At 40.9% G+C, this 21680-nt stretch overlaps 1 protein-coding gene across 3 annotated transcripts in view; it reads left to right on the forward strand.

Annotated features, from left to right (window-relative positions):
• The first annotated feature begins 697 nt into the window (after positions 1–697).
• pde4ca (phosphodiesterase 4C, cAMP-specific a) overlaps positions 698–21680 on the forward strand; it is a 44991-nt gene continuing 24008 nt past the window's right edge. For 2 of the 3 annotated variants that reach the window (XM_042428488.1, XM_042428489.1), the window contains exon 1: positions 698–1400. In XM_042428488.1, the coding sequence (XP_042284422.1) occupies positions 1138–1400 (263 nt within the window). In that variant the 5' untranslated portion in view covers positions 698–1137. Of the gene's footprint in view, positions 1401–17686; positions 17815–21680 lie in introns of those variants that run through there. The other variant, XM_042428490.1, reaches the window with a different exon arrangement.

Here is a 21680-nt window from a genome sequence, read left to right on the forward strand (position 1 = left end):
GTTCTTCACTGCTCTCCCCACCAGCTGTTGGTCATAGGTTCAGTCCTGTGTCAGATGCTCCAGCTCCCTAGGTTATTTCAGTTACTCTAGACAGCACCGGTGTTTAGCTGTGAGTCCTTAATCACAGGAGGACCTTTTCTCACTCCCCGGCGATAAACAAAGAGATTGGGTGGGGGTGAAGCTGATGTTGCCTCTGGTCACAGATAGAGAGCGCCATCGTGACAGCACCCATGCTCTCTATAGCTTTTATCTACCTCTGCTTTTTATAGTCAGAGGCCCTTCATGTGACTCTTCCTGGTACGCTTGGAGCATGTGAAAGGCAAAGAGGCTGTCTCTGAGGAAATAGGCAACTTCACAACAAATGGCACCTCAGGGACCAGAGGAAAAGCCTGAGTATGCAAAGTCAGTTGGAGTGAGAGTAAGACAGCTGAGCTTGAGGGCCAAGCCGGGCGACAGCTTAATGTTTATACTCTGGAGGAACGCAGAGAGGAAGTAATTAGGGAATTATGGAGTACAGTTTAAAGTTGATTAACAATATGCTCACTATGATTAGGGGTGAGGGAAGGGAGAGGGGCGGGAGGGGGGTTAGAAAGAGGGAAAGAGAAGTAGAAGGAGGTGATCTGTCATGCTTCTCCTCGTTGTAAATCAGACGTCCATATTTAGTTGGAGAGAGGGAAGGCCCAGCAGTAATGTAAACAAAGCCTGGGAGAGGGAGGAAGCAGGGAGAGTACATCAACACTAATGTTTGAGTCCATTGCCCCAGCACGGCATTCAACGTGGTCTTCAGGGAGAGACGAGCAGGACATGAAAGGGGCTGATCAGGTTTCAAATAAAGATAAAGAGTCTAATAGAAAGCCAGCTGTATTTCTCTTTTTGGATTTTTAAATTTGTTTCAAGAGTCTTAAAGCTCTGATGAGTGCTTATGAGCAGGCCCAGACTTTTTTCAAGTGTGAGGAAGTGAGGATTGGACCAGAGGCACTATAGCTTTACCTGGATTTGGAATATCAAGACACACTGGATCACTGCCATATGTCATGTCACAAAAAAATGCTGTGAAGTTCATTTGAGAAACCAGAGAGAAACAGATCAGAGAAAGTTCCTGGGACCAAAGTCAGCAGACTTAACTATCCGTTCACCATGAGTGATCTGTGCTCTGAGAGCTCCGAGGACGAGCAGGCTGAAGTTGAGGAGAGGCAGCAGGAACGCAAGGTGACCAGGCTGCCAGTCATTCAGCTCATGCCCAGGTCTAGGACGGGCTCCCCAGGAGGATCTCCAAAGAGTTCGCCCAGGGATTCCCCACGTGGGTCTCCCCGAAACTCCCCGCTGCTCTTCAGGAAGCTGATGATGAACCGCAGCATCAACCTGCAGAGGCGCCGCTTCACCTTGGCCCACACACCCAGGTAGAGTCCACAACTCTGAAGATGGCAAAGACGATGGTGCTTTTTGTTTTCACTTAATGAACCGCATGTAGCTTTACTCCAGAAGGCAATGGTGCTATTTGTCAAATTTAACAATGCAAAACATTTTCACCCGCACTGGACAAGTGAATATTTCTGTTGCTGCTATCAGTGGTAGTGAATGAGCTGCAAAACCACCACAGTTACACTAAATTACATTCAAATCCCATCATTCAAGCATATTATCAATCATTCTCACATCATGCTGTCATGTTTTGTCAGAAGTGTTAGCAGCATGTGAAACTATCTCAGCAGCCAAAACTCACAACTCACTGTAGTTTTTCTTTTCTCTCCGTCTTGCACTTTTTTCTTATATAGTGCTGCTTAATATCTCAGTGGAATCTGCATGTTGCTGAAGGAGGAGATCGTTCTTGTCTTATGGCTGAGGGTCACTCCACTCAGCTGCACTTGTTGATGTGTTTTTGGTTTATTTTTGTGCAGGCAGCAGCCTTTCACACTACAAAAATGGTTGCCCTTAAGCTCATGTTATGAGATTCATCCCGACCACAAGATGTATTGCTGCGTTTCAGTTAAACACGCTGTCCTCTGCCAGAATCAAATCAGCCATTGTTTGAGGGAAGTTCTGCTAAAGTAATTTCTCATAATGTGAGGATTTCAGAGGTGCTGTTTCATCTTCTATATATGGATCAGCTGATATTTACTAAGAATATTACTGTACGCAGCAGATGCAGGATTGTACCCTGTTGGTATTTTGCTACTGGTTGCAACATTTATTAATTTATGACTGCTTTTTTTGTTTGTTTGTATTATTAGGTTTGTATTAAGGATTTGGATTTAAAAACACGCTGTCAGTTTTAGTGTTTAATTTCCTACAGGTGTGAGTGTTCAAAGCTTTGTCCACCTTTTGTTTTCCAACAGAGTGGCATCATCTCAGCAAACACGTATCTCTGCTGTCACTGGATCAGCAGTTTGTTGTTCCACTTCTTTGTCAAGCAATCTGTCAGCTACAAAATAACCGTTTTTTAATTGCCGCACGACAATGAAACACACCTCTAACATGTAACCGCGTATTCCTTGCTTACATATTTCATTTATTCTTCATTTTTCATCTGTTATTGTGTCCATAACTCTTGTTTGCAGAGAGCACAGCTGTCTTGCTGTCAGCAGGCTCTGCTATGGTACCTACCTTAGTTTTATGAGCCAATATTGCATCAGGCCTGGCCCACGATTTGGACGCAAATTAAACATTTGCTTGGTCAACGATGTCAAGGCAAGAGTTGTGTGATTAAACCATACTTGACCTTAATTTCTTGATAAAGGAAGAATAAACAAGGCCTTACACATACATATGTGTGGATGGATACACAAACAGACAGATATCTGTTCTCTTTCGCTTCGAGGAAACAGTGTATTTCCTCCTCATGTGCTAAGGACGCCTGTTGTGGAAAATTTTAAGTACTGTAAAACCAACTTTTACGCACATGCCTCCTATCTCTTTGTCAGTGTTTACCCTTCACTCCTCAACATGTATACACTCGCATGTAGGCACCAAGTGTTTCTGGGCTGTGTCTGTACATTGTTGCAGTGATGTCAGATCACATTCACCTCAGTGATACAAAGTTAAAAGCCTTTAAGAAACTCTAGCTAGTGCTGTAAAACCCTGCCTTACTTTTATTGGCAAGAAACAAATATTAAACATTCCTGAAAAAACCGGTGCCTACTAGAAAAGTGTTTACAAGATCATTCACCTCTGTAAACTTCTAGTGGGGCCGGTAGACGCGTCTCTTTTCAAAGGTTTACTGTAACTCTGCAGCCAAACTGTTTCATTAATTTTAATGTGTCTGTTGAAAATCTAAATATTAGAGGGCAAGAGTCCAGTCAGGATAAGGAGATTTCAGCCTGATATTCAACATGTCAGAGCTTTTACATTACACAGCTCCGAGGTCAGGCCACTGGAAGTGTCCCTCTGCAGGGTATGTGTAGTGTCCCATAATGTCACAGCTGAAATAAATGGATGGAGAAGAGTTACTGCAGGATGGCTCGCAAGGAGGAGAAATTAAACAAACTGGGGGAAATAAATGTCGCAGGGAGCTCAAATATAGAACATACACGCAAAGTTATTTTCACTTGGTGTCTAAGTTGATTAAGACTCTTTTTCCACTCTTGAGACACCACGTCAAATGGATTTCAATTGTGAAAAATGTTACATGAAAATTGTTTTTGCAAGCTATTCCCGGGGTGACAGTAAGTTCTGCTTCCATTATGTATTGCTTTATTTCAAAGGGTTTCGTAATCTTTTTGGCTCTTTTTTCAGTCAGAAGTATTAATGTCTCCCAAGGTGAATTCAGTAATGTTAACTCTAGCAACTGAACTTCTACTATCATAGCTTATACAGTATAATATTATACGCAGACTACATATAAGAACTGCATATACTGCACACACAACTGTTTATATAATAAAGTGTGTTGTCCTACAATCACTATATTTATCAATACATATCACCATATATGACAGTGTAAATGTGTTGCAACAAGCTACATGTTTGTAATACAATGGAAAAAGGGAATAAATTTAAAGTGAAATTTTCTACAGCAATAGTGATATTTGTGCATAGGGATTAGATATTGCTCAATAAATATACTATGATCTATAGGATACCATTTGGTGCTGGAGTATCAGTCACTGTCATTTCTTCATCCAGCTTTTGAAGGTTAAAGGTGATAACGCTAATTCATATTATGTTTTATTTCTTTCAAGATTAGTCAGTTTAGTAGCAGCTTGGGGAAACAACATTATGATGAGCCTGAAGAAAACAAAACTTAGATCAGCACTCTCACTTTCACTCAGGTTCTGTTTATGTTGGCACAACAAAAAAAATATTATTTCCAGGATATTCACAGATTTTCTGGATGAAAATTACTGTTGCATTTCCTGTGTTTTCCACTAGAGGCTACTATGTTGTGCAATGTGGACATGGAGCATCAGGTTGTGTTTAGTGATGGGTCAGAGTAGAGAAAAGAGTATTATTCCTTGGTTGATGTTTTACTGGATATAAACCCCAATATTTAATGAAAAGGTCCTTTTTAAAGGTCCTGGAGGTCTATTAGCTTGATGCTTTTGAGAAATATTACTAAGTTAACATCAACCTTTTCTCTTAAATGCAATGGGTTGGACTGAATAACATGCTGCTGGTGGTTGAATAATAGTTTAAAAAGTTAAAGGACCGGTGTGTAAGATTTAGAGGCATCTAGCAGAACAGATTTGACAGAAATGGAATATAATATTCATAAGTATGTTTTAATTAGTGTATAATCCCATGAAAATAAGAATTGTTGTGTTTTCGTTAGAATGAGCCCTTTATATCTACATAGGGAGCAGGTCCTCTTCCAAGGAGCCCGCCATGTTGCACTGCCATGTTTCTACAGTAGCCCAGGACAGACAAACTAAGCACTTTCTCTAGAGAGGGTCTTTTGCGTTTTTTGCGAGCTTTGCGGCTTGCGGTTTTATCTCCTACATGCTTGGAAGGGGAGGAGGAGGGGTATTCATTTGGTTGCAATCCACAACCTCACTGCTAGATGCCACTAAATTCCACACACTGGTCCTTTAAATTACTCTCTGGTTATTGAAGGTCATGCAGAAGGTACAGTGTAATCTGTGTATTTTGGCCTAAAATTGTTAAAGTTATGTTTAATATCGGAGCAAGTTTAACTTGCTAGTTATCAGGGATCTGATAATCTCTGATATGTTGTAACAGATACTTCCTGTCCTCCTGCATCCCTCATGTGATAAAAAAATGAGATGTTTCCATCCTTTACTAATCATGTACTCTCTGCAGTATTTTCATAGTCACGTATTTGATTACAGCAAATATTTGTTTAACACTGAAGAGGATATTGTGCGAATCATATGGATTATATCAAGGCATGAGAAGAGAAGTCAATATTAAAAAGGAAAATTGAACCAACTTTAAAAAAGCCCCCCGCCCCAACCCACCCAACCCAACCCACACACTCACACACATAGACATACACATATACACACAATATTGAAGTATTGATTGACCAGTACACTATTGTTACTACTGGCTTGGAGGCAGGCTGGTTACACGAAAAGACAATCTGTATTGAAGCTCTCATTGGAAAAAAAAAACAAAACTTGAAAACCTTGTACATGTTTCAGCCTTTTCTAATATTTTAATATAGCACATTGTGGTATGTTTTTCCTCTTTCACCTCACTTCCACTATTATGCTGTAACCCCAGTGCTGCTCACACTGGTCCACTTTCTCATGCAGTGACTGTCATTCTCTCTGCTCTCTCTGTCCTGTTGCTCTCTCTCTCTCTCTCTCTCTCTCTCTCTCTCTCTCTCTCTTCTCTCTCTCAATTTGCTCTCTGGCTGTGTCTCTCTCAACGAACCCAGCACCCCACCCCTTCTCTCTCCCTCCACAGTATCTCTCTCTTTCTCTCACTCTCAGGGGAGATAGTGTTGTTTGTTGTTTTAAGCCTGAGTTTGGTCCCACCACTCTCAGGAGAGAAGAGAAGAAGAGAGCAGAAGTCTGTTATGGCCCGCTGACAGGGACTACTTGGGACGGCCCTCTCCAGGGAGCATCTGATGGGATTATAACACTCTTTCCAGCTCACTTTTTTCCCACTAAGATTAACTCTGCGCAGTCTGTTGGTGTAGTATCACAGAGGCAACCCTTTGTTCAGATGGACAGCTCTGTGTCACGGTTGTTGGACCAGAATTTTAAAGACAGAAAATACCTGGGGCCCATTGTTGAGGAATTCCTTTTTGTCATCTTGCAGTATATTTGGAAAAATTCAAGCTTGCTGTTTCCTATTTAGGAGTGCGAGGGGAGAGAAAAAACCAGGAGAGAAGCGTTTATCTTGGCACATCTGTGGTGAGCTGAAAGGAGAACGAGTGAGGAATTAGTCCCAGACGAACACTGACAGCTGATACCATCCTCAATTTCACTTGATTTGATTCAGCCCCATACTTCCACTGTCAGTGAGATGATTCGCTAACTCACTCTGTGATAGGTCTCTAACAGCCAAGACTCTTTGCCTTTTTAGGCTGTCCACACACACACGCTCATACACACGCACACGCACACACACACACGTACACACACACACACACTACTTTTTTGATTACTTCTTTTCCACAAAAACAAATGGACATATCCTTAACGCCGGGACCACAGCCACAATTTGAATTCCCACTTTGATGCACTTTGATTCGTTAATACTACACCGAGCTGGAAGCAGAGAGCTTCTAGCAAATAAGTTTTATGTGATAAATAAAGAGGGGGACTTAGCAGGCCTGACTTACTGTCTAACTGCTCCTATCAGGTGCAGTTGATGAGTCTTGTGTTTCGCTGTTTTACATTTGTCGTTCTTGGACCTGTTTTTCCTGCACCATCCTGTCAAAGGGACCTGTCTCCCAGTGCCATAACTTGTGACCACAGAGAACGTTAAAAGGAATTTGAACAGTTTCTCTTCCGTTTCACAACAGCATGGGGTGTTTTGGTCACGCCACAGAAGTTCACTTTGTTTCTCCCTCGCCTTCCAAAGCTGTTGTTTTGATGCTCCTCTGAACTCAACCAAACTCTTTTTTTTTTAACCTGCCTTTAAAATGATGAACAAAGACTCTCGCTTTTCAAGGAAGATGCATGGCAACTTCTCCACACGCAGGCACTCGTGCATTGGGTACGTATCCGCTTGTGAGTTTTGTGTTTGTTTGTGGCAGTGAAAGCAACACAGTACAGGTGTTTGCAGATGTTCAGGTTGCATTTAAAAACCTGATTTCACATGTTTTATGTGTCTGGCAAGTTTTTCATCTATATAATGTGCTGATGGGTAATTATCAGACACTGCTACTCTGTCACTGTGTTAAGTATTGTTGTTTTTTTTTTTTATTTGGTGTTTTTTGTGGTTCACTCTGACTCCGTTTCTAGCGCAGGTCTGGTTCTACCAGTTATATCACAATATTTAAAAAAGTAATTTTGATTTAAAACAATTTGACATGGAAGTGAATATCTTTGCAAAGTGCTGGTTTGGTTTGCTCCAGTGATAAGAAATACTTAGCGGTGAGATTCCACCTGTCTCCCATTTCAACACTAGATAAACTTCTTTAACTCCAAATAAACATCTGCACTGTGGTGAAGCCGATGGGTGTTGCTGTTGGTACGCCGGGTGCTGTGGATGGCAGTGAGGGCCTCGGGGGGTGACATGGTGGATCGATGGCTCTGTCCACTGATGTCCCTCCTTGGGGTCCATGGACCAGAGCCAAGTCGAGGCGTCCGTGACAGGCACGGTATGACTGTCATGTGGCTCTGGTCTTTTTGGGTTTCATAAGAGGACTGAAGAAATATCACCGCACTGTGGAAAATTATCTGTTAGAGCAACAAAGGGAGCAGATTTCATCTGTGTTTTCTATCTTGTCCTCAAGGAAACAAAACAGACATGAATAAGATAATGTGTTGAATTAACTCTCTTCCAAGAGGTAAATCATGGTAACTGTTGCACTCATCAGTGCCGGTCCCTTGTGTACACACTGATGAGACTGATTGACTTAATTGTAGTTGTAACTAGATACAACAGTGTAATCACCAGGCTGGATTCAAAGCATGAAATCTACTACAGCTGTCATAAGATCCCTGCAGGACTCAATGTTATGTAAGAATACATGAAATACAAGAGTACGCATATACACAGCCAGCGAATATATACACAGGAATCTGGAGGCCAGAGTGACTACATATGTATTGTGAAAGGATGTATCATTAAAATAAGCTCTAAACTCTGCACAGATTCATAGAGAATCACCGTCCTCCTCCAGGAAAACCTTGCACTGAAAAAAAAAACCCAACAACATGGGAGAGCTATTGTGGGATTTTTTTTTTTTTTAAATGCACTGTGCGGTGCGGCAAACTTTTCTGAACTCTGGGCATAAGGCATGTGCCTCGCGAGTGTCATCCGAACTCCTCCAGCCGTGAGCCTGTTTGGATCATATGAGGAGATCAAAGCAGGAGATTTTAGACCACAGCCAGAAATACAAAAGTGCAGAAGGGAACAGAACAAGCCTCTATTCTCTTATTACCTGATTTGAACATTGAGCTTCCTGGCTGGAAAAAACACACACACACACACACACATACACACACACACACACACACACACACACATACACACACGCACACACACACACACACACACACACACACACACACACAGTACTCAAGTGGAGTCACTGTTGAGAGCTTCAGATCAAAAGTGCCACTAAAGACAGAGATTTATTTATTGTGTGATGATGGACATGATACCATTAATGTGCTTGTGTTTCGGCGGAAGTAGTTCTTAAATTAGTAGAGGTTATACTTAAATTCTTTTGTAAATAAGTAATTTTCTCTGCCCTTGTGCAACACACACACAGACACACACAGACACCCTGAGACAAAACAGTCTCTTGTAATCCAGATTTGTCCATCACAATAGAGACAGCTCTTATCCTCAGTTGTACTAACAGTACCAGGGCACTATTCATCCTACCCTCTGACTACCACACACACACACACATATACACACTCCCCGTAACTTTCTCAGCAAGGCTTTTTATGGCTTCTCTGGTAGCGTGGGACGCTTGAACACACTGCATTAATTCGAACATGGCTGGAGATGAGAGCTCTTAAGTCGGTATCATGAGAAGATAGTTGGTGCCGGATCCACACTTTACATATTGTGTGTTACAGTTTGAGAAGATGGCGCTTTATCTGAAGTAGAGAATGATGGGAAGAGACTGAGCGAGGTGAGAGCAAAAGAGACAGACGCAAACGGCTGACTGACTGGAAAAAAGAGATAGTTCAGACAAAGAGTGTAAAGGCACAGACGAGAGGGTGGAGAAGACGTGATAGAGAGGACGCGCGTAGAGATAGTGCTGCTTTTAGCGCACAGATAATGACTGGAGGGGGGAGGTGGAGCAAGGGGGGGTTAGAGGGTGAAGAGAGAATAAAAAGATGTTTCTGAAGTAGACAAACAGAGAAGACAGTTTGTGACTAAAACAATAATGAGGAAAACCAACAAAAAAAAAAGTGTCAAGTGAGGCTATCCAACCAAAGGGCAACAGTGTCAATGTCAGAGGTCCCAATATAGCTGCCAGTCCCCCCCCCCAAACATACACACCCAGATTAGTCAATAGGGCCTGTGTGGCTGTGGCGGGCTGGCTGCTGTGTGCGTCACTGCTGTACTCCATATTTTCAGCATGACTGATTTCCCCAATCGCCTCCAGAGCCTCATTGATTCCTGAGGCCGGCAGCAGCAGCAGCAGCCCGGGACAGCTCTAACACTCCCCAAGTTCAAAACGAGCAGCTCTACTTTATTTCCCACTCACAGTCTGACGGGACATAAAGGCCGTCTTCCCTTTATCAGCCTGTAGCAACAATAAAAAGATTAGAAATTATTAATTGCAAAGGAATCTAAGCTTTGAAATGCTTTGAAATGAGTAGCTATGTGTCCTGAGCGGATGAGCTGCTACTTTAGTCATTAGTCTTAGTAGAAGTTGGGACATTGAACTCTCTCTTCCAAAAGTAATCATTTGGTTAAAAAAAATGCAAAATACAGTGTCACATCTGATCAAAAATATGTAATGTAGTTTGGCTTAAAAAAACTAAAACAAAATTAATTTTAAAACGTCATTTTCAATTCAGTTCTGATGAAAAACAACAAATCTCTTTAGTTTCAGTCATCAGTGTTACTATAGTTTAGCAGCATCAATATGACTGTTCATTGCAACCACTAGAGGGGGAAACTGACTAAGTTATGCTTAGAGACAGTTAAAGAGCAATGACCTGCTGCACACTGCTGCTGTAATAGCTGGATAGAAAAGTAACTGGCTTGTTTGGATTGTTGAATTATATTTCCATTTTTAGGCTGTTGTGTTTGAAAGAAGTTTACTCAAGATGTCAAATTGACCAGTTATATTGATTTATGTGGTAGAATCAACTGATTATTTTTTTTATCCCTTTTTACTTTTAAAGGTGCAGTAGCGTCAGACTGACTCTTCTACACTCTGAAAAGCTTTAACATATTACACTTAATATTTACTCAGTAACATATGTTCATACTTAATTCACTTAATATTATCATTCTGTTTTTTTGTATTGTAATTCTACTGTTCAGTCTACTCTACTGTATACATTTAGCGTCTATTGAGTCACGTCTGTTCATGCTTGATCCTCCTGTCTGTTGCTCTTCATGTGGTTTCTTCTTTCTTTTTTCTCTGTTAAAAGATTGTTTGATGCAGTTTTTCCTTTTAATCCAGATTGCAGATCGAAGGATGGAGGGTGTCATATGTTGTTTGCATTTTAAATCTCCCACTTGACTTAACTTGACACTCAATGTTGAGCTCCTCTGCTCTCCTGGTCCACACATTTAACTTGAGTAGTTTGTACATTGGCCACTTGAGGCAACAGTATGCAGCAATAGTAAGTATTTCTCCACATAGTTCAAATATTTAGTACAGTGGAAATTACGTAATCAAACTGCCGATAAGTTCAGATACAAATGAATCGTTACGATAAAAAATGATTCCTAATTTCAGACATGACACCTTGACTTTACAAATAGTCAAATCATCCTTTCAAATTATCAGGTGATATTTTGTGTGACCAACTCATGCTCTGCCAATAATAATTAGATTTTTAAAAATGTATTTTTCAATTATATTTATGATGTACTCATTCATACATAGAATATATTGTGTAATTCAGGAGGAGGCCAAAATGGAGAATTCATTTATTTTTGTCCCTCAATTTCTGAAAACTAGAGATTTGTTTACAACTATTCATATACAAAAATATGCACACACATTTACAGTAGGCTCAACAGCCGGCCAGAGTGTATAAGCCGAGTCTGCTGCATTTTTTCTAGAAATGAAACTGAGACGTGACTGCCATGACATGACTGAGCATTTCATGTCGCTTGTTTTTCTTAAAAACACTTCCCCTCTATAAGAGTGGCCACCTGCCACCTGGGGGTGCACACAGACCTATGTGCACCTGAATCTGCATTTGTCTACCTTATGTATGACTCTGAGTGAGTTTCCATGTCCCTGTACAAGTGCATGCATTAGTGAACTCCCATGTGCACACGTATCCCATGCCCTGGCCTTTCTGGGCCAGTGCGTGTGTGTGTGTGTGTGTGTGCGTGTGTCTATGAGTGTGAGTGTGTGCGTTCACATGTGTGCGTACAGGTCTGTCATCCACCCAATCCCCAAATCAGACGAGCCCCAAACCCCGCCGTCATGCTAGCAGATGGCAGCCTAATGAATCATGAGGCGACACACTGATAGCCTTTACTACAGTACATGCTGTAACATGACGTTTGACATCACAGAGACTCAGTTAAATATAGGCCGCTAGCAACAGCCACATGCTGACACCTGGTGCGGCTGCTTTGTTACGTATTTGAGATGACATTTGTACCATGCAGAAATTTGTCTCGGTTGGTTTGCTTTTCTCCTGCCACTGTGGTAATCACCTTTAATGTGAAATCATCAGAACAACTAATTAGTGAATCTAATATTTCTAATCTAGATATACTGCTGTGTCATTTAGTTCTGGGTTTGTACTCAGTTTGGTGCTATTATGATCACTGCCGCGTATGAAAAGTCACTGTTTTATTTAGAAGTACATTTGTTTTTTTTGTTTTTTTTTTTTTTTTTAAAGTAGGCGTTCATTTGAGTGACTGCTTCCTTTGAGCAGTCGTGGGAATCAATGTTCATGGAGATCCTGTTACGTACGTAGATAACCATTGTGGAAATATGCCCCACTCATGTGAATATGCATGTGTGCGTGTTTATGTACCATATTCTTCTGCAGCTGCTTTTTTGACCTCTGGAAGTCTGCCGTACCCAACACAGGTCCCCTGACACAAACTCACATTGCGGGGCCAACAGAGAGTTATTTTAATTCTAGTAGAGGTCCGTGCGTTTTTAAAGAGCAAATGTATCACGCTGAATTTAGGAAAATGTGTATAAAAGGATGCTCAGTACATTTAGAATATTTCCACTTGATGCTGTTACGTATTATTTTGGGTTTGAATTATTCAGGGGTTGATTTACTGTTTTATAATACTGTTTTTAGACAAATTAAATAGTTCATATTTACTATGAGACTATGTTACAGGTCCAAGAAATGAGAGGGTTTTTCTAAATCGCTCATCACTTTTTGATATGTTAGAAGAAATTGTGAGAACTTTATACTTCCAACTCATACCTCATAATCCAGTTATGAGAAATTTTGATGAATCAGTTTTGAATTTAATGCATTATTTAATTGCTTTTTCTTTTCATACACCGTTAATGAAGAGTGCATGATTGTGTTTCTGAAAGTCTGCAGGTTTCATAAATATGTCAATGCCAGTTTACTCTTTCTTCTACCCTCTCAAGACATGAACAGAACATACAGCATAATGTCTCAGCATATCTCTCAATTGTATTCATATTAACTTGATTGTTTCTGTGCCCATTTAAATCATCACTTTTAGTAAAAAAAAAAAAAATCCACTAAATTGTTTTTGTTACACAAACTTTTGCGGCCCAGACAGCAAATTGAGGATTTGTAAATCTGCCTTCCAGTGTCTCATTTTATAGCTTCAATGAAATTTTGGAGTAAGAAAATACCAAATGTCAAACAGTTGTAGGAAAAAATCATTTCTGTGTTTAAAAATATGAAAAAAAAACTCCAGGAGAAGTTTAAGAGGACAATAAATTAAAAGAAAATATCACTAAAAAAAAAGAATCTTAATTACGTTAATGGTACATTAAATATGCAAAATTTTGTTTTGGAAAAATGACAGAACACGGACCATATTGCAGTTTCCACATAAGTAGCAACACAAAGTGACTGACCATGAGCTGCATGTCAAAAACACGATATAATCATATAAAATGAAATTCAAGGCACTTATTTTCTCTGAGAATGTAAGTCCCTCCTGATTATGCTATTACAATGTTTTTATTTTATTGTACATTTTCTGATAGCTTCGTATAACACAATCGGCTTTTGGTGGACAATATGACGGTGGAAGTTAATCAGTGTCAGTTAGCTTTACAAACAAACCACAAACAGACAGTATGTCCACTGACATGCAACAGCTCTGACACACAGCGCTCCTCACCAACTTCAAAACAGCTCATTATCCAGGAATGCTCACCATGCCTCTGTGTAGCCAACACATGATGTCATGAGGCCCCTTTGCAAATAATGGACTATTAAAACCGCAACCGAGGGGTTAGCCAGAATTTATGATGCCTCACCGTTTTATGAGTTTCAGAGATTACCTCGCCACATCGTCTCGGCCCGCAACGTCCAGTGTTTAAGAGCATGACTGTTAAGACGAGACGTGAAGATACTGAGCAGAACCAAACATTTCACGTCTGTCTTTCTTCAAACATCCACTCTCTTCCACCACGGTGACGCAGATACATGGAACACTGTGAAATCCTCTGGTGTACTGCCAGCCAATGAGTGTGTATGTGTATGTGAATGTCAGTAAGTGAGTGAGCATGTCCACTCTAGATAACAAGGGATAATGCTCTTAAACCGTGTTATTTATGCACTTTTTTTTTTCTTCTAGTTCCACATGAAAACAATTTTCCTGTCATAAAAATGTGTGAGAAGTTTAATTCACAACATCCCTTCATCGGGTTTGCATCAGGACACTGTTCGTCCGCTAATAAATTCTTCAGTTTTACAAGTCCAAAGTCAGATCACATGTTAATGTTTGTACAGTATGTCTTCACAAAAGATAGATGTGAGTACAGGGCCAGGAAACTAAACAAATTATTCAGTATATCAAGTTCGACTTGGAGAGTTTCTTTATCAAACCATCAAGGACCTGATTGTGAATCTGCACAGTCGATCCTGCAAAACCTAAATTGCTACCAGTTCAGTTCATTGTAGTCGTGTGATTGGATTTATAAACTGTTGCTGTTCCTGGTTCAGGCTCCAGAAAGCCATAATATACAGTAATATTGTAGGTCTGTTCAGTTTGTGGTTATGATTGGCCCTTTTTCGTGTGCACCTCTTCAGATTTCCTTAAATGGGCAGTTTTTCTTGACTACCGCAGACACAGAACCTTTGTATTATATTAAAGGATTATATTAAATACTCTGGGAGAGCAAACATAGTTAAATGATATGTACTGTATGTTGCAACCAAGGTAAATATAAAATTAAAAAATAAAACTGAGCCATATGAAAAAATATAAGCCAACTTTATCACATGTGCAGTAATAAGACTTTCATATGTAGGTAATGGAGCAGTGGTCCTGTGATGCATTTTAAACTGCCTGGCGGCTAGAAGGGGTCCTGGCTCATATTAAAATACTACCTATTGACCCTCTGCTGTATTTTTTTTATTTTTTTTTTTGCTTTGTCTTTTCCATTCTCACCTATTGTTGTCTCTCTGCCTAACATTTGTGAATTCCACGGTGATGAGGTGATGCTATTGATTGATTTGCCAATTTAATTGAACCATGTCATACTGCAGACTGTAGTTTGAAGTGCATATCCATTTATGGAGATGTTTTTCGTGTGTGATAGCAAAGTTCGCTAAGCTCCGTCCCCCTTAGTTACTGTTGTCTGTCAAGCTTTCTGTTCTCGCACATAAAGCACTTGATAACGGTGGCAGGTTTACAAACTCAAAGTACCTTTTGAAACAATGGGTTCTGGATTTTAGACAGGCGGACAATAGCAGGGTTTCCTATTTCTAACTGGTAACTATTTTGCTGAAATGACAAGTAACTAGGAGATTTTCTCAGCTGTGGCTAACTAGCTAACTTTTTAATGTTTCCAGCTGACTAGTTTTAAAATTAGTTTTAGAATTAGTCTTGTTAAAGAGTTCTTAAATATGCACTTGATGGCTACATACTTGATATTGTACTAAAAGCTGAGGCTAAATCTTCATGTCCCAGGCAAAAAGTTAGCATCCTCACATTTGTTGATCCATGTAGCCTATAAGACATGGAAGTAAGGAAACAGTGTTGTTCTTGTATTGCAAAGTGGAGCTAGTTAGTCCTAGTACCATTAGTATGATAAGGAAAAATGTAAAATCATGCTGTTATTTCGTTCTAGCATATTGGCTGCTTAGCGGAGGCACTTGTTCATATTCTCATACGGTGTGTTTTCACTTTCACCTTTTCACTTTTAATGTATCACAAGCAAAGGCTGTTCCAGTGAGAACTAACCGATATGTTGAGCAAACTTAACACTATCTTAGGTAACTTTGTCTGCTTAGAACAGACAAACACATGGTTTTTGGAAAGACTACAAAAGACCAGCTTTCAAACTCTTTAAATGTCAAGTATCGCTCTTATGGCCCCAGGCACACTGCTTTGGCTTGGAGAAATCCAAAGCTTGACCGGCCTGCGATGCCTAGTTATGGTTGCTACTCTATGATTGGACATTTGTTGTCCGAGGGAGGGCTTTAGCAAACAGTCAGTCGGTCAAAATAGGTAGTCAATGCACAATGCTGGATCACTGAAATAAACAAACTGTCACATGGACTTGGCAAAACCAAAGCACCTGCAGTGCAGTCAGTAAACCTTCTTTATTAATACACGGGTCATCCAAATGAAAACTTAGAAAACTCTTCTTCTCTGGTCTAAAACTGCAAAACTGGGTACTGTATAATCTGACTCTGGGAACATAGACCTGTATATTCATGGCTCCTGTCTCATTTTACTGATCTCTTGTCAAATATTTCCTGTTTAAGTTTTCATATGGAGCATACAGAAGGTCGACCAGCTAGGGTTTCATATTTACTTTTCACATTTCTGGTCTTCAAAAATACATTGCCCCCAGCCATGGGTGACCTTGCATGCTCGTGCCTAAGCCTGTGCATGAGCACGTAAGTGTGTGCGTGACATGTTCTTCGTTCTCAGCAAGCTGTGTCCCAAGAGCTACTTACTGTAATACCATATCATACTCATCCTGTCATCAATCTCTTGCCTAACATAGACAAGACAAACCTGCCACACACACACACACACACACATATGAATACACACTCCATCTGGAGAGGATAATGGTACGGTGCCCAAAGGGAGAGTGCTGTCCTGTGATTGTATCAGGATCCTGTGTCTGTGTGTGTGTGTGTGTCTGTGTGTGTGTGTGTGTGTGTGAGTGAGAGAGAGAAAGAGAGAGAGAGAGCAGGAAGGGGTTAAAATGGCTAAAACATTTAGAGAAGGCAGGAACCATGCTGGCTCTGATCCCGCCCCCTTTCTCAGCTCTGACCTCACTCTGAAACTTGTTCCCCCATGTGTGTGATGCACACATACACACACACACACACACACAGACACTTGCTCAGTCACATGCCTACACACACACACACGCTTGCTCACTGACGCACACGCTCGACTGCTCACACACACGCACACGCACACACACACACACACATGTCCGAGAGATCTGTACGCATTCTGTGGGGCGCTCGGACAAAAAGAAATTACACACACACACACACACATATGCAGCGCAGGGCTACTGTGACAGACTGGAGCAGTAGAGCAAGTTTGCCCGGGGAAAGGAAAGGTCTCTGTTTGCTCTGTGATTAAAGGTGTAGCAGCCAGAGGGGAGAGGAGGAAGCAGAGACAGAAACAGAAGAAGAGTAAGAGAGAGAGGGAGAGAGAGAGAGAGAGAGAGAGAGAGAGAGAGAGAGAGAGAGAGAGCAGACAGGCAGAAAGAGAGAGGGGGGAAGAGGGCAGCAGTGTTCCGCCACATTTAGACCCAAAGCAAAGACAAGATGTATATGGGGGACCGATTAATGGAGCTCTGCTGAGAGTGATGAAAAGCTTTTTCTGCTGGCTGCAGGGCAGACAGACAGGCAGCAGGAAGTGTGCAGCTCTCACAAGAGGAATTCAGGTGCTCAGGAAGGAATACACTCCAAATTCATTCAAATTATTCAAGGAGAGGCAGATTTTGACCGGCATACAATAGCATGGATTGCATCGCCCTGGTCATCCCGGCTGTGCACATGAGCCGCTGGTCCTAGAGCTGGTGTCCACTCCTGCCAGAGGTAATGAGAACTCCTGGGAAGCCGTGGAGAGCCGGACAGCCCGACAGAGCGAGACAGACGAGGAAGCGGGCCGGTTTTTACAGGGATGAGAGCAGCCACAAGCTGAGGAGAACCAAGAGAGGGAGAGCAGCGGAGCGGCCGAGAAGAGGAGGGTGAGGACGAGTTAAAAGAGAGTAGGCTAAAGAAAGATGAGTGTGCCGACGAACTGTGGGTTCTGTTACTCCGTGGAGCGGAGTATCACTGTGAGGAGTGGGAACATATGGGGATCGCCCTGTGCTGTCAACAGGCCTATTGACATCATACAGAAACGCAGGCGGTAATTAAGAGCTATCTCATTTACTCTCACTCAGTCTTTTGTCTTTCCGTCGTTGTCAGTGTCTCCTTTCATCTCTCTCGCTCTCTCTCTCTCACACACACACACACACACACGCGCACAAACACACACTCACACACACATACAGCGTGTGACACATGATACAGATCTTACAGTATATCAAGTTAGGAGCATGGATAGGAAAACAGGGCTAGTGTTAATATATAAATTCTTTTTCTTTTTCAAATGTATCCATTACTTTTACTATTAAGTACTAGAAATAGCAGCATTTGTATCAATGACTATCTGTATTAGTATTAATTGTAACAGGACAGTAAAGATGTCTACATGCTATATGCAGCGTATGCTATATTGGACTTACAGCACTATACTGGGACTTATTTTGAGAATGGGAGTCTTTCTTATCTTTTATAAATGAATATCTAAAATCTGTAGACAGCTTTTAGACCGTTTTTATCAGCTACAATATTTACAAAAACATTCTTCTGCTCTTATCAGTTGTTTTTGGTTCATATCTACATTTCCCAAAATATTTTTTTTTCATCATATTTCCTCTTGACCACTTGTGGTGTGTCCTCATTTGTTAAACTGGACAGTGTTTTTTTTTTTTTGACAAAGACCCCAAATTATTAATTTTGAAGGCTTCTTGATGCCGTCAAGAATCAACATGAGAACATGTGTGGAAATAATTTGGATCATTTTCATTTTTTTCACTGCGTCTGGGTAAAAAACCCTCCATGTAACTTAGAAATTAATACTGTAATTTAGTATATTCTGCAAATGAACACTCATGCCAAGTCACAGTTGTGGCTTAAGACAAATGAACTGTGGTTATACTCTATTAAGTAGGACAGCCAAGACTTGAAAATGAAGTAGCAAGCTGCACAGAAGAATAGCTGTAATTGTAAATGGAGTGTGGAAATGTGGTTGGTTGTATCTGCAGTTAACATTTTGTTAAATACCTGCAAACTTCTATCAAAGACAGTAAATAGCAGCAAAAATTTAGCATTTAGATTTACATGCATACTTTTCAGAAATTTTCAGTTTCACTTATGAGCCCACTAGACATTCATGAAACACTCTTTTCACCTTTTGGATGAAGTCAGTCGTTAGTTGCAGTGAATTCACAGATGGATTTTACATGGTGGTTTAATTAAGGTATTGATTTTTGGTGCTGTAACCACCAGTCAGTCTGTTACTTCTCTAAACAGCAACTTTAGAACTTCTCCCTGCGCTGTCACTTCGCAGTCAGTCACGACATGTGAACGAACCACATTCATACACACTTAAGACAAACAAAACCAGTGTGTGTGAATGTGTACAGTAGACACATCGTGCACATTTATTATACAGCACTACAAATCCTGTTTGTTCTCTGCGTAATATACACGTCCTCTTTCTCAATAAAGCGTATCTGTCTGCCACGTAGCTTCACTGCAACTGTCCTCTGCACAAATATTCTCACAGGAAAAGTCCACCATAACCATCTAGCTTCACACATAATCCTCAGTGCCAGCAGGGAGGCTGTGAGGGAGGACTCAGAGATAAAGTCGTGTTTACATTACGGTCCTCTGTCCTCTTTCTCAGGCAGGAGCCATGTTTATCAGATGTAATACAAAACATTTGTGAGCTAGGGGGGATTTAAAGGGCAGTTGTCCCTTCAATTACATTCCTCTGAAGAGCCGTGCCAAGAAATGTAATTGACTTCTGCTCTTAAACAAGCAAAAATCTCTCCTTACGCCAGACTTTGAGGGGTAATGTATAAGTATGGAAATGTCACACCACTGCTCAGATTACTTCCACCTGTGGACACTGAACCTAAGACCAATCTAAAAAAGCAGTCCACAATGCTGCAGTTTTAAAAGCAGCAAAAGACGACTAGTTAATGTGCCCATAGAGGGGAATCACAGACTGAGAGTAGGGAGCTTTATTTGGGTCACGGTATTGATCCTCTCGGGTACGCCGGTGATGGTGATGGAAGAGCAGACTGTTAGAGCCAGATTCTCCACCACCATTTTATTCTCTGGAGGAATAGCGAGGGGGGGGGAGCAGTAGCAGGGGGAGCAGAGAAGCACGAGATTAACAGCCTTGTCGGTGACCATTTTGGGAATCTATTAATATCTCATATTTAAGAAGTTGACACTTCTAAAGTGAAAGATGTATTTATGTGTATTAAATCATCAGACAACAGTAAATGATTGATAGTGCTTTGATTGTAAATCTTCCTCACTCTCTCTCTCTCTCTACTCTCTTTATTTCTCCTTCTTTCTTTTAGTCGATCCCCCTCCCTCTATCTATTCACATAAAGCAGACCGCAGTGCTGGTAATAAAGTGACATCCAGAGAGCTGATGTAGGCACTCAGACATGTCGGCTAGAGTTCCTTTTGTATATATAAAATATATTCATGCATCAGTGCATCCTCACGTAGGCATTAGAAAAGCTGACAAGATGAACCTGCAGGGGGAGGAAGGATATAAATCTGCAGCTTTTGACATCAGACTCCAAACCCAGACCGTCTCGTGTGCCTTTGGTGCATGATTTAAAGCCCAATTATCTCAGTTAACTGTAGAAGACAACAGTCAGATAACAGTAAGCCTTTCTCCTTAGATGGATACGTTGGGTATGCATGTTTTTACATGTCTGTGAGCAAACTACACATACTATGTTTGTCTGTTAGAAATCTCTGGATGAGTGGTGATGGTTTATTTTGCCCATTTGGACGGTTATTGGCTTCTTTTTTCAACTTGTGGCTGTAAAGGTAACACTTGCTTTTCCTAAAAGAGGACAGATAAGAGGATCAACAGTGAATTTTCGCGAAAGTAGTAGCTTACTGGCTTTTATGCTGCATTCTTTTATCCTTTGATTGAATTTTATGGACCAGAAATTGGTTTTAAGCCATGAAAGCATAACCTGACGCACCAGATGGTTTGTTACACAGAACCATCTGAGAAGTTGTCCTTGGAAGCTGTTTGGGAAAAGGGCAGGCACCTTAAAAAAATACTTGGCAGGTGATTGGATGAACCATCTGTCTATCAGCGTCTCTCACCGTTTTACCTTGCGAGGCAGCTGGATTGACGAGATCACGCAAGAATCCTCATAGGATGCTGATTGGTCCGAACCCCCGGTGGTTTAAGCGCAAGCGCATAATTTGAAACCTGACAAGATGTTGTGATCTCGCGAATCCAGCTGCCTCACGAAGTAAATGAAAGCAGTCTGTAAGGAACATTTAATTTGATCTTATTTAGCAGCTAGGAACAGTGTAATGCTTATGTTTTTTTTGTTTGCGCCACACTGGTGTAATTCTGAGGATGACATTGTTGGTCAGGCAGTTGGTTGGTCCATCAGTTTGGTCAAGACTGAAATATCTCAACAATTATTGTAAAGACAATTCAAGGTCCTCAAAGAACGAATCTTTCTAGTGCTACCAGGAAGTTGACATTTTTTATTTTAAATGGCATCTCTCAACAACTATGAGATGGATCGCCATGGCATTTGGTTCAGACATTAAATGTTTTAATCAGGATGAATTGTAATAAAGTCGGTGAATCCTCAATGTTTCATCTAGCGCCATCATCAGGTCAAATTTTTAATTGGTCCAACATTAAAGGGTGTTCCGTTGTGCCATAGACCTCCATTGTTATCCAAATACTATTAAAAACATGTCAATAAGTCAAACCGCTGCACTGGGTGACATGTTCCTTCACCACAAAGATTATGATCACGGTAGTTTGTCTCCGGAGAGCAGTTAGACGTAAGACAGACGTCATGTTCTGTTTGCACCGCTTCACTAGCTTGTTGTGCTACATATCACAACCCCCTTGACTTTGTATTACATTGTGCATTGTGA

This window comes from Thunnus maccoyii, chromosome 12, assembly GCF_910596095.1.
Source record: "Thunnus maccoyii chromosome 12, fThuMac1.1, whole genome shotgun sequence".
NCBI lineage: Eukaryota > Metazoa > Chordata > Actinopteri > Scombriformes > Scombridae > Thunnus > Thunnus maccoyii.